This window comes from Carcharhinus amblyrhynchos, chromosome 9, assembly GCF_965287045.1.
Source record: "Carcharhinus amblyrhynchos chromosome 9, sCarAmb.v2.hapA, whole genome shotgun sequence".
Classification (NCBI taxonomy): Eukaryota; Metazoa; Chordata; class Chondrichthyes; order Carcharhiniformes; family Carcharhinidae; genus Carcharhinus; species Carcharhinus amblyrhynchos.
The window spans coordinates 90,100,928-90,114,026 of record NC_137332.1 but is presented as its reverse complement, the minus strand read 5'-3'; the positions used below and the strand labels follow the sequence as shown (position 1 = coordinate 90,114,026).

The window sequence follows — 13,099 nt, the reverse complement described above, 5'->3', positions numbered from 1 at the left end:
TAATTATAATTCTTATAATTCTTTCCAAAACTTTGCCACAATAGAAGTAAGGCTCACTGGTCTATAAGTACCAGGGTTGGCTCTGCTCCCCTTCTTGAACAAGGGGACAACATTTGCTATCCTCCAGTCTTCTGACACTATTCCTGTAGACAATGAGAACCTAAAGATCAAAACCAAAGGTTCTGCAATCTCCTCCCTAGCTTCCCAGAGAATCCTAGGATAAATCCCGTCCGGCCCAGGGGACTTATCTATTTTCACACATTCTAGAATTGCTAACACCTTTTTATGAACCTCAATTCCATCTAGTGTAATAGCCTGTATCTCAGTATTCTCTTCGACAGCATTGTATTTTTCCTGTGTGAATATTGATGAAAATTATTCATTTATTGGGGTTCTTTAAAGAATTATCATGCTATGAATAAGGGGGAACCAGTAGATGTACTGCACTTAGATTTCCAGAAAGCATTTGATAAGGTGCTACATGAAAAATTATTGTGGTAAATAAAAGCCGACAGTGTAGGAAATGACATGTTGGCAAGATTTAAGATTGGCTAGATAATGGGAAACAGAGAGCATAATGACCCATTATGAGAGTATGAGAGAGTATAATGACTCAAATGACTCCATAAATGGGTCATTTTTTTGGTCGATAGGATGTGATGAGTGGTGTACCATAGGGATCAGTGCTGGGACCTCAACTTTTTACAATTTACATAAATGTCTTGGATGAAGTGACTGAAGATATGGTTGCTAATGATAGAAAGATAGGTTGGAAAGTAAAGTATGAAGAGGGTGTAAAGGGGCTAAAGGGGATATAGATATATTCAGTGAGTGTGCAAAAATCTGGCAAATGGATTATAATGTGGGAAAGTATCAAATTGTCCATTTTGGCAGGAAGAATAAAAAGGAAGCTTATTATCTAAATGGAGAGACATTACAGAAGTCTTGAGGTGCAGCAGGATCAGGGTGTCCCAGTGCATGAATCATAAAAATATACAGGTACAGCAGGTAATTAGGAAAATGAATAGAATGTTATCATTTAGTGTGAGAGAAGTTGAATATAAAAGTAGGGAAGTTATGCTTCAGTTCTACAGGGCACTGGCAAGACCACATCTGGAGTATTGTGTACAGTATTGGAGTCCTTATTTAACGAAAAATGTAAAATGCATTAGAGGATTACTGGACTAGTGCCAGGAATAGGTAAGTTATCTTTTAAGAAAAGTTTGGACAGGTTAAGTTTCTATCCACCAGAGTTTGGAAAAGTAAAGCAGATTTCAGATAATGAGGGGTATTGACGGAGTGGATGGGAAGAGGATGTTTCCTCTAGTGGGATAATTCCAAACTATGGGGTCACTGATTTAAAATAAGGGGCTACTTGTTTAAGACAGAGATGGAGGGAATTATTTTTTCAGAGTGGTGAGTCTCTGGAAATCTCTTCCTCAAAATGTAGTGGAAGCAGAATATTTGAATATTTTAAGACAGAGCTGGTTGGATTCTTGATTAACAAAGAGATAAAAGGTTATCGGGGGTAGGCAGGAATGTGGAGTTGAGGTTACAAATGGATTAGCAGTGATTGCATGACATGCAAGGCTCAAGGGGCTGAGTGGCCTACTCCTGCTCCTAATTTATATTTTTATAAACTTTTATTTCCTAAACTTTGCCTCCATCTTGGTCAATTTTTTTTGTTTTTTTTATTCCTTCCTCTTGATGCTTGGGTGCTGCTATACAGCCAATCACACCTCCTCTGCACATACTGCTTTTTTCAGTATACTCATTAGCAAACCCTCAGGTTTTATACAGAGGATTGTTAATCATTGAATCGTTAAATGGGCAGCACTGTGACACAGTGGTTGGTAGTGCTGCCTCACAGCGTCAGGGACCTGGGTTTGATTCCCAGCTTCAGTCACTGTCTGTGTGGAACAAAGAACAAAGAAAATTACAGCACAGGAACAGGCTTTTCGGCTCAACTTAACTAAAACCTCCTACCCTTCTGGGGACCATATTCCTCTATTCCCATCCTATTCATGTACTTGTCAAGACGCTTCTTAAAAGTCACTACCGTATACACTTCCACTACCTCCCCCAGCAACGAGTTCCAGGCACCCACTACTCTCTGTGTGAAAAACCTGCCTCATACATCTCCTTTAAACCTTGCCCCTTGCACCTTAAACCTGTGCCCCCTAGTAATTGACTGTTCCACCAGAGGAAAAAGCTTCTGACTATCCACTCTGTCCGTGCCTCTCATAATCTTGTGGACTTCTATCAGATCTCCCCTCAACCTCTGTCGCTCCAATGAGAACAAACCAAGTTTCTCCAACCTCTCCTCATAGCTAAGGCATGGGTTTCCTCCACTCTGGTTTCCTCCCACCATCCAAAGATGTGCGGGTTAGGTGGATTGGCCATGCTAAATTTTCTCTTAGTGTCAGGGGGACTAGCAGGGTAAATACATGAGGATAGGCTCTGGGTGGGATTGTGACCGGTGCAGACTTGATGGGCTGAATGGCCTCTTTCTGCAGTGTAGGATTCTATGATTCTAAGAATCGCTCTGCTTTCCTCCCCATCATCAAATTTAGCCCTTGTTCTTCCTGTCCCTTCCCCCTTTCACTAGCTGAGAAGAGCTCTAACTTTCCTCAATTCTAAAGATAGTTCATTGAGTTGACTCACACAGATGTTGCCAGGCAGAGTGAGAGTTTCTGGGTTTCAATGATTGTAAGAAGTCTCACAACACTAGGTTAAAGTCCAACAGGTTTATTCGGCAGCACTAGCTTTTAGAGCCTCAGGTGAGTGAGGACTTGTGTTCACAAACAGGGCATATAAAGACACAAACTCAATTTACAAGATGGAATGAGAGTCTTTACAGGTAACCAAGTCTAAAAGGAACAGACAATGTGAGTGGAGAGAGGGTTAAGCACAGGTTAAAGAGATGTGTATTGTCTCCTGCCAGGACAGTTAGTGAGATGTTGCCAGCCCAGGCAAATCGTGGGGGTTACAAATAGAATGACATGAACCCAAGATCCCGGTTGAGGCTGTCTTCATGTATGCGGAACTTGGCTATCAGTTTCTGCTGAGCGATTCTGCATTGTCACGTGTTGTGAAGGCCGCCTTGGAGAACTTACCCGAAGATCAGAGGCTGAATGTCTGTGACTGCTGAAGTATTCCCCAACAGGAAGGAACACTCCTGCCTGGTGATTGTTGAGTGGTGTTCATTCATTCGTTGTCGTAGCATCTGCTTGGCCTCCCAATGTACCACTCCTTGGGACATCCTTTCCTGCAGCATATCAGGTAGACAACATTGGCTGAGTCGCAAGAGTATGTACTGTGTATCTGGTGGATGGTGTTCTCGTGTGAGATGATGGCATCCGTGTCAATGATCCGGCATGTCTTGCAGAGGTTGCTCTGGCAGGGTTGTGTGATATCGTGGTCACTGTTTTCCTGAAGGCTGGGTAGTGTTCTGTGGACAATGGTCTGTTTGAGGTTGTGCGGTTGTTTGAAGGCAAGAAGTGGGGGTGTGGGGATGGCCTTGGTGAGATGTTTGTCTTCATCGATGACCTGTTGAAGGCTCCAAAGAAGATGTTGTAGCTTCTCCGCTCTGGGGAAGTACTGGACGACGAAGGGTACTCTGCCTGCCATGTTCCATGTTTGTTTTCTGAGGAGGTCAGTGCTGATTTTCGCTGTGGCGCGTTGGAACTGTCGATCGATGAGTCAAACGCCATATCATGTTCTTATCAGGGCATCTTGCAGCGCCTGTAGGTGTCTGTTGTGATTCTCCTCATCTGAACAGATCCTGTGTATACAGAGGGCTTGTCCGTAGAAGATGGCTTCTTTAACATGTTTAGGGTAAAGCTGGAGAAGTGGAGCATTGTAAGGTTATCTGTGGTAAAGTGAAGTGCTGAGGTGACCGTCCTTGATGGAGATGCGTGTGTCCAAGAATGCAGCCGATTCCAGAGAATAATCCATGGTGAGTCTGATGATGGGATGGAACTTGTTGATGTCGTCATATAGTTGTTTCAGTGATTGTTCGCCATGAGTCCAAGGAAGAAAAAGTCATCAATGTATCCAGTGTATAGCATTGGTTGAAGGTCCTGTGCGGTGAAGAAGTCTTGTTCGAACCTGTGCATGAAGATGTTGACATAGTGAGGTGTGAATTTGGTCCCCATGGCTGGTCCGTGTGTCTGGATGAAGAACTACTTATTGAAGGCGAAGACATTGTTGTCCAGGATGAAGCGGTTGAGTTGTAAAATTGCAGCTGGAGATTGGCAGTTAATCTCCAACTGAATCTCCAATTGGCAGTTATCTCCAATTGAGAACTGCCAATCTCTGGATGCAATTTTATGTACCGTGTGCCTTCCACCATCCACCAGCACATGGTACATATTCTTGCAACTCGGCCAACATTGTCCTGGCTGGAGACAATACACATCTCTTTAATCTGTGCTTAACCCTCTCTCCACTGACATTGCCTGTACCTTTAAAAGCTGATTACTTGTAAAGACTCGGATTCCAATCATTATTTTGTAAATTGCGTTTGTGCCTTTATATGCCCTGTTTGTGAATACAAGTCCTCACTCACCTGAAGAAAGAGCTTGAGGCTCTGAAAGCTAGTGCTGCCAAATAAATCTGTTGGACTTCAACCTGGTGTTGTGAGACTTCGTACTGTGCTCACCCCAGTCCAACGTCAGCATCTCCACATCATTTTCAATGATTGTCAGATTTGCAGCATGTTCAATTTGTGTGAAACCCCAAATTGGGCGACACAGCCTTCAGTGACAGCATTTAACTGGGGTTAAATCCCCAATGACAGTATTTAACCTGGGTTTTGTTTTATATTTCAGGTTCTCACAGTTGAACTCCTAGATTGAAAATGACAGAATCCAGTCCTCTGATCTATATACCCCTACTGGATGTGACTGCTACCTGGATCCTGAGCCTGGGTTTGCACTGCTGGTGCCTGTGTGAGCCTGTGCTTGCTCTCTGGCTCATATCACTCCTACGTTTGGGCCTGCTATGTGCCTCACTCCAAGCCTTGCCACAGTGTGCGTCTGGGCTCCCCGCCTGGCTGTGCTGGAGGGACCTATACTGGGTGCTGGCTGTATCCTGCCTGCTCACTCCTGTGTATGTCAGCCTAACCATGGTTGCTCAGTTCCCCTCGGACGAACTCCTGTATGGGCCGCACAACTGGAGCACGCTGGCCCTCAACTATGCCACCACAGGCCTGGTCTTCCTCCTGTGTAGACACTTCCTCCCAGAAGGGACTTCAGCGGACGAGGCAGGATCAAGAGGCACCCTTGTCAGGCTGCTGTCCTACATGAAGCCGGACATTGGCCGGTTCCTCCTGACGGCTGTCTTCCTGGTCCTGTCATCTCTGGGTAAGGTCCTGGCATCACTGACTAGGTATCAGGCAGCGGTGATTGGGAGTTTGGGGGGAGTTAGGTGAAAGTGAGGGGTATGAGGTTGATGGGGGGGTGGGTGGTTAGGAGGAAACAAGGTGCTGGGTCAGGAGGTAAAGTGAAGGGGCAGTGGGGGAAAGATTGGGTGGGTGGGAGTTGGGAGATGATCAAACGATATATGGGGGCCAAGGCTCAAAGGATGACAAGGTTGTGTGAGGGAGCCAGGAGAACTGATGGCAGGTTAGCATCCTGTCAAAGATGTCACAGACGCTGACTATATCCTGCTCCCAAGCAGTACTCCAAAGTTGAACTAGACTGTTCTTATCCTCATTGTCATAAGAACATAAGAACATAAATAGGAGCAGGAGTAGGCCATCTGGCCCTTCGAGCCTGCCCCTCCATTCAATAAGATCATGGCTGATCTGTCGTGGCTCAGTTCCACATTCCCGCCCTCTCCCCATAACCCCTAATCCCCTCTCTCATCAAAAACCCATCAACCCGCTTCTTAAAAATATTTAGCGAGGTAGCCTCCACCACTTCAACGGGCAGAGAATTCCAGAGATTCACCACCCTTTGAGTGAAGAAGTTCTTCCTCAACTCCGTTCTAAACCACCCCCCCTTTATCTTGAGGCTGTGCCTCCTAGTCCTACTGTCCTTTCTGAGCGGGAAGAGTCTCTCCACCTCTATCCTATCCATCCCATTCATCATCTTATACGTCTCAATGAGATCTCCCCTCATTCTTCTAAACTCTAACGAGTACAAGCCTAGTTTATTCAGCCTCTCCTCATAGCTCAACCCCCTCAACTCCGGCATCAGCCTTGTAAACCTCCTCTGCACTCCCTCCAAGGCCAAAATATCCTTGCGTATCATATGTAATCTCAAGGTGGGCTTTGAGCTATATTTCCATGCCATCATTAAGACCCCCTATTTCTTTGTATCATAATCAGCTTGTCCCTGTCTTCACTCATCCACATCTGAAACCTTCACCCAGGCCACAGTTACCTCTGGACCATTCCAACCCACTCCTTTCTGGTCTCAATTCTTGGACTGACAAGTGGCAAAGTAACATTGGTGCTACACAAGTGCCAGGCAATGACCACCTTCAACCAGAAGAATCTAACCAATATCCCTTGACATTCAATGGCATTACCATTACTGAATGTCCCATTGCCAACATTCTCGGGGGGTTACCATTGCCCAGAAACTGAATTGGATTAACCATATTAAATACTGTGGCTACCAGAGCAGCTCAGAGGCGAGGAATCCTGCAGCGAGTAACTCACCTCCTGACTTCCCAGAGCTGGTCCACTATCTACAAGGCACAAACCAAGAGTGTAATGGAATTCTCTCCATTTGCCTGGATGGGTGTAGTTCCAACAACAATCAAGAAGCTCATCACCATCCAGATCTAAGCAGCCCTGCCTGATTGGCATCCCTTCCAAACACATTCATTCCCTCCAACTACGATGAACAGTGGTAACTGTGTACCATCTACAAGATGCACTGTGAGAACTAACCAAGTTTTTTTAAGCAGCACCTTCCAAACCCACTACCACCTAGACAGAAATAATCAGCAGATAGCTGGGAACATCACCACCTGGAGATTCCCCTCCAAGTCACTCACCATCCTGACTTGGAAATATATCACTGTTCCTTTACTCTCATTTGGTCAAAATCCTAGAACTCCCTCCCTATCAGCACTGTGAGTGTACCTACACCACACGGACTGCAACAGTTCAAGAAGGCAGCTCACCACCACCTTCCAGGTACCTAAGGATGGGCAATAAATGCCAATTTGCCAGTGACACCCACATCCATAAAAGAATAAAAAATACAATAATGGTGAAGGTTATATTTTCACATTGATGGGGGGGGCGGGGGAGGTGGAGGGGTGGTCTAGGATATGCCACAGTGATTGCAGATGATTGATGAAAGTCTTGCTTCACACATTTCCAGGGGAGATGGCGATACCTTATTACACCGGGCGGATGACAGACTGGGTGATGAATAAAGAGGATCCATCGGCATTCACCAACTCCATCATTGCTATGTCCCTCATCACCTCTGGCAGGTACATAAAGCATTATTTGGAGCATGGGAGAGTTAACATTGCAGCAAATGTTGGCTCACTGCAGTGGGATACTGGGATACAGAGAGATATTCTGACCTGAATCATGTTTGATCGCACTCACAAACATCCTGCACATTAACAAGCCCATCTGTTTTTCAAGCACCTTCCAGTTTCCCCAGTGATTCCTGTTTCTCACACACAGTGCAGTGATTGTATCTCCAGTGATTCCTGTTTTTCACACACAGTGCAGTGACTGTATCTCCAGTGATTGTTTTTTTCTCACACACAGTGTACTGTTTGTATGTCCAGTTTTCACACACAGTGCAGTGATTGTATCTCCAATGATACCTGTTTCTCACGCACGGTGCATAGATTCTATCACCAGTAATTATTGTTTCTCACATGCAGTGCAGTGAATGTATGTCCAGTTTTCACACACAGTGCAGTGATTGTATCTCCAGTGATTGCTGTTTCTCACACAATGCAGTGATTGTATCTCCAGTTTTCACACACAGTGCAGTGATTGTATCCCCAGTGATTACTGTTTCTCACACAGTGCAGTGATTGTATCCCCAGTGATTCCTGTTTCTCACACAGTGCAGTGATTGTATCCCCAGTGATTCCTGTTTCTCGCACAATGCAGTGATTGTATCTCCAGTTTTCACACACAGTGCAGTGATTCTATCTCCAGTGATTGCTGTTTCTCACACAGTGCAGTGATTGTATTTCCAGTTTTCACACACAGTGCAGTGATTGTATCTTTAGTGATTCATATTTGTACCCTCTGTAGTATGTATTAACCCAGTGATTCCTGTTCCTGTGTGTCACACAGTGCTTTGACAGAGTTTATCTGTGACTGTATCTATAATATTACAATGACTGGGATTCACACTCGTATCCAGAGCTCCGTGTTTCGATCTGTGGTGCGGCAGGAGATTGCCTTCTTTGACACTGTGCATACAGGTGAGTGTCGCAGACATAGAGACATGCAGAGTATCTGTCAGACAGATATAGAGACACCGTTAGGGACAGCCATAAACAGAAAGGGGGCAGAGCAGAAGGGAGAAACAGATAGGCAAACAGAGAGACTGATGAGATGGACAGACATGACCAGAGAGGGAGAGATCATAGAAACCCTACAATGCAGAACGAGGCCATTTGGCCCAATGAGTCTGCTCTGACCACAATCCCACCCAGGCCCTACTCCCCATATCCCTACATATTTACCCACTAATCCCTCTAACCTACGCATCTCAGGACACTAAGCGGCAATTTTAGCATAGCCAATCAACTTAACCTACACATCTTTGGGCTCTGGGAGGAAACTGGAGCACCCGGAGGAAATCCATGCAGAAACGAGGAGAATGTGCAAAATCCACACAGACAGTGACCCAAGCCAGGGATCAAACCCAGGTCCCTGGAGCTGTGAAGCAGCAATGCTAACCACTGTGCTACCATGCCACTCCTAAGATGAGGAGGTATTGAGTCACCAAAAAGAGAGATGGGGAGAGAAGGATAAAGGGAGAGGGAGAGACAAAGAAGGAATGATGAGGCAGAGCGATACATATGTGTAGAGAGAGAGAGATGCAGTCAGTAGAATGCGATGGAACAGAAAGGAGAGAAATACAGAGAGAGTGACCAGAGAAAGATGGATAGAGAGAGAAATATATATACATAGAGAGAGAGAGAGTGTGTGAGAGACAGCGACCTTTGAGAGATGGATAGAGGAAGGGAGATAGTGATCAGAGAGAGATGGATATAGAGAGGAGAGATATACAGAGAGTGTGAGAGACTAAACTTTGAGAGATGGTTATAGAGAGGTGAGAGATACAGAGACACAGTAATCAGAGGGAGAAAGGGAGGGAGAAAGATACAGAGAGAGAGAGAGACAATGACCAGAGAGGGAGATTTCATTTTTTTCAACTTTTGACAATCTATCCAAAATCAAACTGAATTAACAGGCAAATTGAGATGAATATAAACTATCAGTTACACATTAAATAGCAGACACAACAAAGACAGATTGCAGGAAGTTCACTCAAAATATATGGTACTCATTTCAGTGACAAAGCCGTTCAAAGCTTTGAAATTCCTCGAGTGGAATTCCAGGATTTCTCCCCAGATCCTCAGCACCTCCAAAACAAGCCAAGTTCTGCAGTCACAGTTTTCACCAAAATGGCAGACATTGGCAAAACCTGGGATGCTATGAATACATCCAAGTTATTTTCAAGCAACAGGAATGGATGCAGCAACCCTGCATTTATCTATCCCCAGGTTCTAGACCAGTATTCTTCAGCCCTCCTGAATTGTGCCACTGGGACCTGTGCTTGAATGGTGCCTTTTTATCTGGTTTCAAATAGAGTCCGTTTCCCCAGAAACCTGAGATTCCCTTTCTTGTTACTGCTGAGGTTTTCCTCGAAATCTGAAGCTTCTGCTTCAACTCCCATTATGGTCTGTCTCAAAAGGTGCAATGTTTTGAGGAAACAGAAACTGTCGCATGGTGATGAGAGCACCATGATTAGAAAGGTAGCAATAAATAAAAGTAACTCTCAATACAAATCATCCGTGGAGATTATGATAATTTCAAAAGGACAATTGGTTATCTTCATTTCTGGGATTATTATACAATTTTAGTGGGCGTAGATGATAAATAATTCTTACTTGAGGAACATTAGTGTGAAACCATCCATGAGTTTCATGGGGAATCTTTGATTGATCTCCCTGTGGGGCTCATTGATGACATGTTCCCTTGGTGACAGTCAGTTGTCTACCTGGTGGAATTCATCACCTGAGCTCTTGATAAGGCAGACATCAGGAAAGGTCACAGATCTGTGTCCCGGACAGGGCTTATACATCACGCCGTGGAGGAGTGGCTTTATGTTGTGTTTAACAATAAATACTGTTCCTTTCCAGTTGGGCTTCCTGAGTTATTGCAGGTAGAAATGGTCTACAGATAGATTCTCTGGATACGATAGGCAGAAGCAAAGTGGTTTTGATGATATTTCGTCATGTGTTGCCTAGGTGACATCACATCACGTATCACCACGGATACGAACACGATGAGTGAGTCGCTAACGGAGAAGTTAAGTCTGCTGATGTGGTATCTGATGAGGGCAATCTGTCTCCTTGTCTTCATGGTCAACCTGTCCTTCAAACTCACCTTGTTGACACTCATTGGCATATTTGTCATCAGTATCATCCCCAAGTACACTGGAAAGTACTATCAGGTACATTTAGTTAGCTTACTCTACACTCTCTCCCATTCACTTTCTTTTACTTTCTCTTACTTTTATGCGATGTGGATGTCATTGGTTCGGCAAGCATTTCTTGCCCAAACCTAGTTGCCCTTGAATTCAATGACCTCCTTGGACATTTAAGAGTCAAGCACATTGATATAGCTCTGGAGTCACATGTAGGCCAGACCAGGTAAGGACAGCAGATTTCCTTCTGTGAAGGACATTAGTGAACCAGTTGGGTTTTTACAACAATTGACAATGGTTTCATGGTCATGATTATATTTTTTAATTCTAGATTTAAATTTCACCAGCTACCGGGTTCAAATCCTACCCTGGGTTCTGAGAGCAGTGCCTTGGATCTCTGGATACTAGTCCAGCTCCAATATAACTATACTGTTGTGGGGCTACCAGGCCATGTGTGGGGGTCTCAGTCCCTTTGTGGTTGGTCACTGTGTGGGGGTCTCTGACCTCGCTCTGACCCTGTGTGGGGGTTTCTGTCTGTGTGGGGGGTGTCCACATCCAAGTGTAGTGATCTCTGACCCTACGTGGGTGCCTCTGACCCTTTGTGGGAGTCTCTGAATCTTTGTCAGGGTCTCTGTCCTGCTGTGGGGGTCTGCGTCCTGCTGTGGGGGTCTGTGTCCTGCTGTGGAGGTCTCTGTCCTGGTGCGGAGGTCTCTGTCCTGGTGTAGGGATCTCTGTCCTGATGTGGAGGTTTCTGACCTGATGTGGAGGTCTATGTCCTGGTATGGGGATCTCTGTGCTGGTGTGGATGTCTCTGTCCTGGTGTGGATGTCTCTGTCCTGGTGTGGGGATCTCTGTCCTGCTGTGGGGGTCTCTGTCCTGGTGTGGGGGTCTCTGACACTGTGTGGGTGTCTCTCCTAATGAGGGTGGTCTCTGGCCTGTATGGTGATCTTTGTCCTGGTGTGGGGTTCTCTGTCCTGGTGTGGTGATCTTTTTCCTGATGTGGGAGTGTCTATTTCAGTGTGGGGGTCTCTGACCCTTTGTGGGGGTCTCGGTCCTGCTGTGGGAGTCTCTGTACCTGTATGGGGGGGTCTCTGTCCTGGTATGGGAGTCTGTGATCCTGTGTGGGATCTCTGTACCAGTGTGGGGGGGTCTCTGTCCTGGTATGGGGGTCTCTGACCCTGTGGGGGGGTCTCTGTCCTGGTGTGGGAGTCTTTGTCCTGGTGTGAGGGTCTCTGTCCCAGTGTAGGGGTCTCTGTCCTGGTGGGGGGTGCGGGTGGGGGTGGGTCTCTGTCCCAATATGGAGGTCTCTGAACCTGTGTGGTGGAATCTGACCTGGTGTGGGGATTTCCATCCTGGTGTGGACTCTCTGACCCTGTCTGGGGGTCTTTGTCCTTGTGTGAGGGTCTTTGTCCCAGTGTGGGGGTCTCTGACCCAGTATGGAGGTCTCTGTCCTTGTGTAGGGGGTCTCTAATCCTGTGTGGGGGTCTCCCTCTAGTGTGGGGGTCTTTGACCCTGTGTGGAGGTCTCTGACCCTATGCGGGGGCCTCTGACCCTGTGTGGGGGTCTCCCTCCGGTGTGGGGGTCTCTGACCCTGTGTGGGGGTCTCCCTCTGGTGTGAGGGTCTCTGACCCTGTGTGGGGGGGTTCTGCCACAGTGTGGAGGTCTCTAAAGCAGCTCTGTATTTTCTATAACAGAAACTCTCCGCGAAGGTCCAGGAGTCTCTCGCAAAAGCGAACGATGTCGCCATGGAGACATTCTCCTCGATGAAGACGGTGCGGAGCTTTGCGAATGAGGATGGGGAGTCTCGTCGCTATGGTGACCGTCTGGAGGATACCTATCGACTCAACAAGAAGGAGGCTGCAGCCTACGCTGGCTTCATGTGGACGAACAGTGTAGGTGATGCACCTCCCCCCTTTCCAGATATCCAGGGAGTGTGGGTGGGGTGCAGAGCTCACTACGAGGCTGGGAGGAAAAGGGTTCAATATCGAGGATGATACAGGCCTCTGATAACAAGCGAGGATCACTGAAAGTATCTTGGAGTGTTTGAGGTGAATGATAGAGAGACTGTGCTGCGTGTTGGCATGACCGAGGAAGGAAGAGTGTAATCGAGGAAGTGAGAGTGTGACTGAGGGTCTGACTGAGGGAGTGATTGAGGGAATGTCAATGTGATGGAGGGAGCATGTGACTTAAGAATTGAGGATATGATTGAGGGATTGGGAGGGTGAGTGTGATTAAGGGAATGAGGATGGGGGTGAGGGTGGAGGTGAAGGAGTGAGGGTGGAGATGAGGGAACATCAGTGTGGGTGAGGGAGTGTCAATGTGGGTGAGGGTGGGGGTGAGGGAGCGTCAGTGTGGGTGAGGGTGAGGAATCGTCAGTGTGGGTGAGGGTGAGGGAGCATCAGTGTGGGTGAGGGTTTGCTGAATGTTCTGCTGGCTGGGTG

General features: G+C 46.5%; 1 protein-coding gene across 2 annotated transcripts in view; it reads left to right on the top strand.

The window, feature by feature from the left end:
• tap1 (transporter 1, ATP-binding cassette, sub-family B (MDR/TAP)) overlaps positions 1-13,099 on the top strand; it is a 50,090-nt gene that overhangs the window by 16,031 nt on the left and 20,960 nt on the right. For both annotated transcript variants that reach the window (XM_080196069.1, XM_080196068.1), the window contains exons 3-7: positions 4,833-5,366; positions 7,344-7,458; positions 8,291-8,421; positions 10,480-10,685; positions 12,353-12,550. In XM_080196069.1, the coding sequence (XP_080052195.1) occupies positions 4,862-5,366; positions 7,344-7,458; positions 8,291-8,421; positions 10,480-10,685; positions 12,353-12,550 (1,155 nt within the window). In that variant the 5' untranslated portion in view covers positions 4,833-4,861. The remainder of the gene's footprint in view (positions 1-4,832; positions 5,367-7,343; positions 7,459-8,290; positions 8,422-10,479; positions 10,686-12,352; positions 12,551-13,099) is intronic.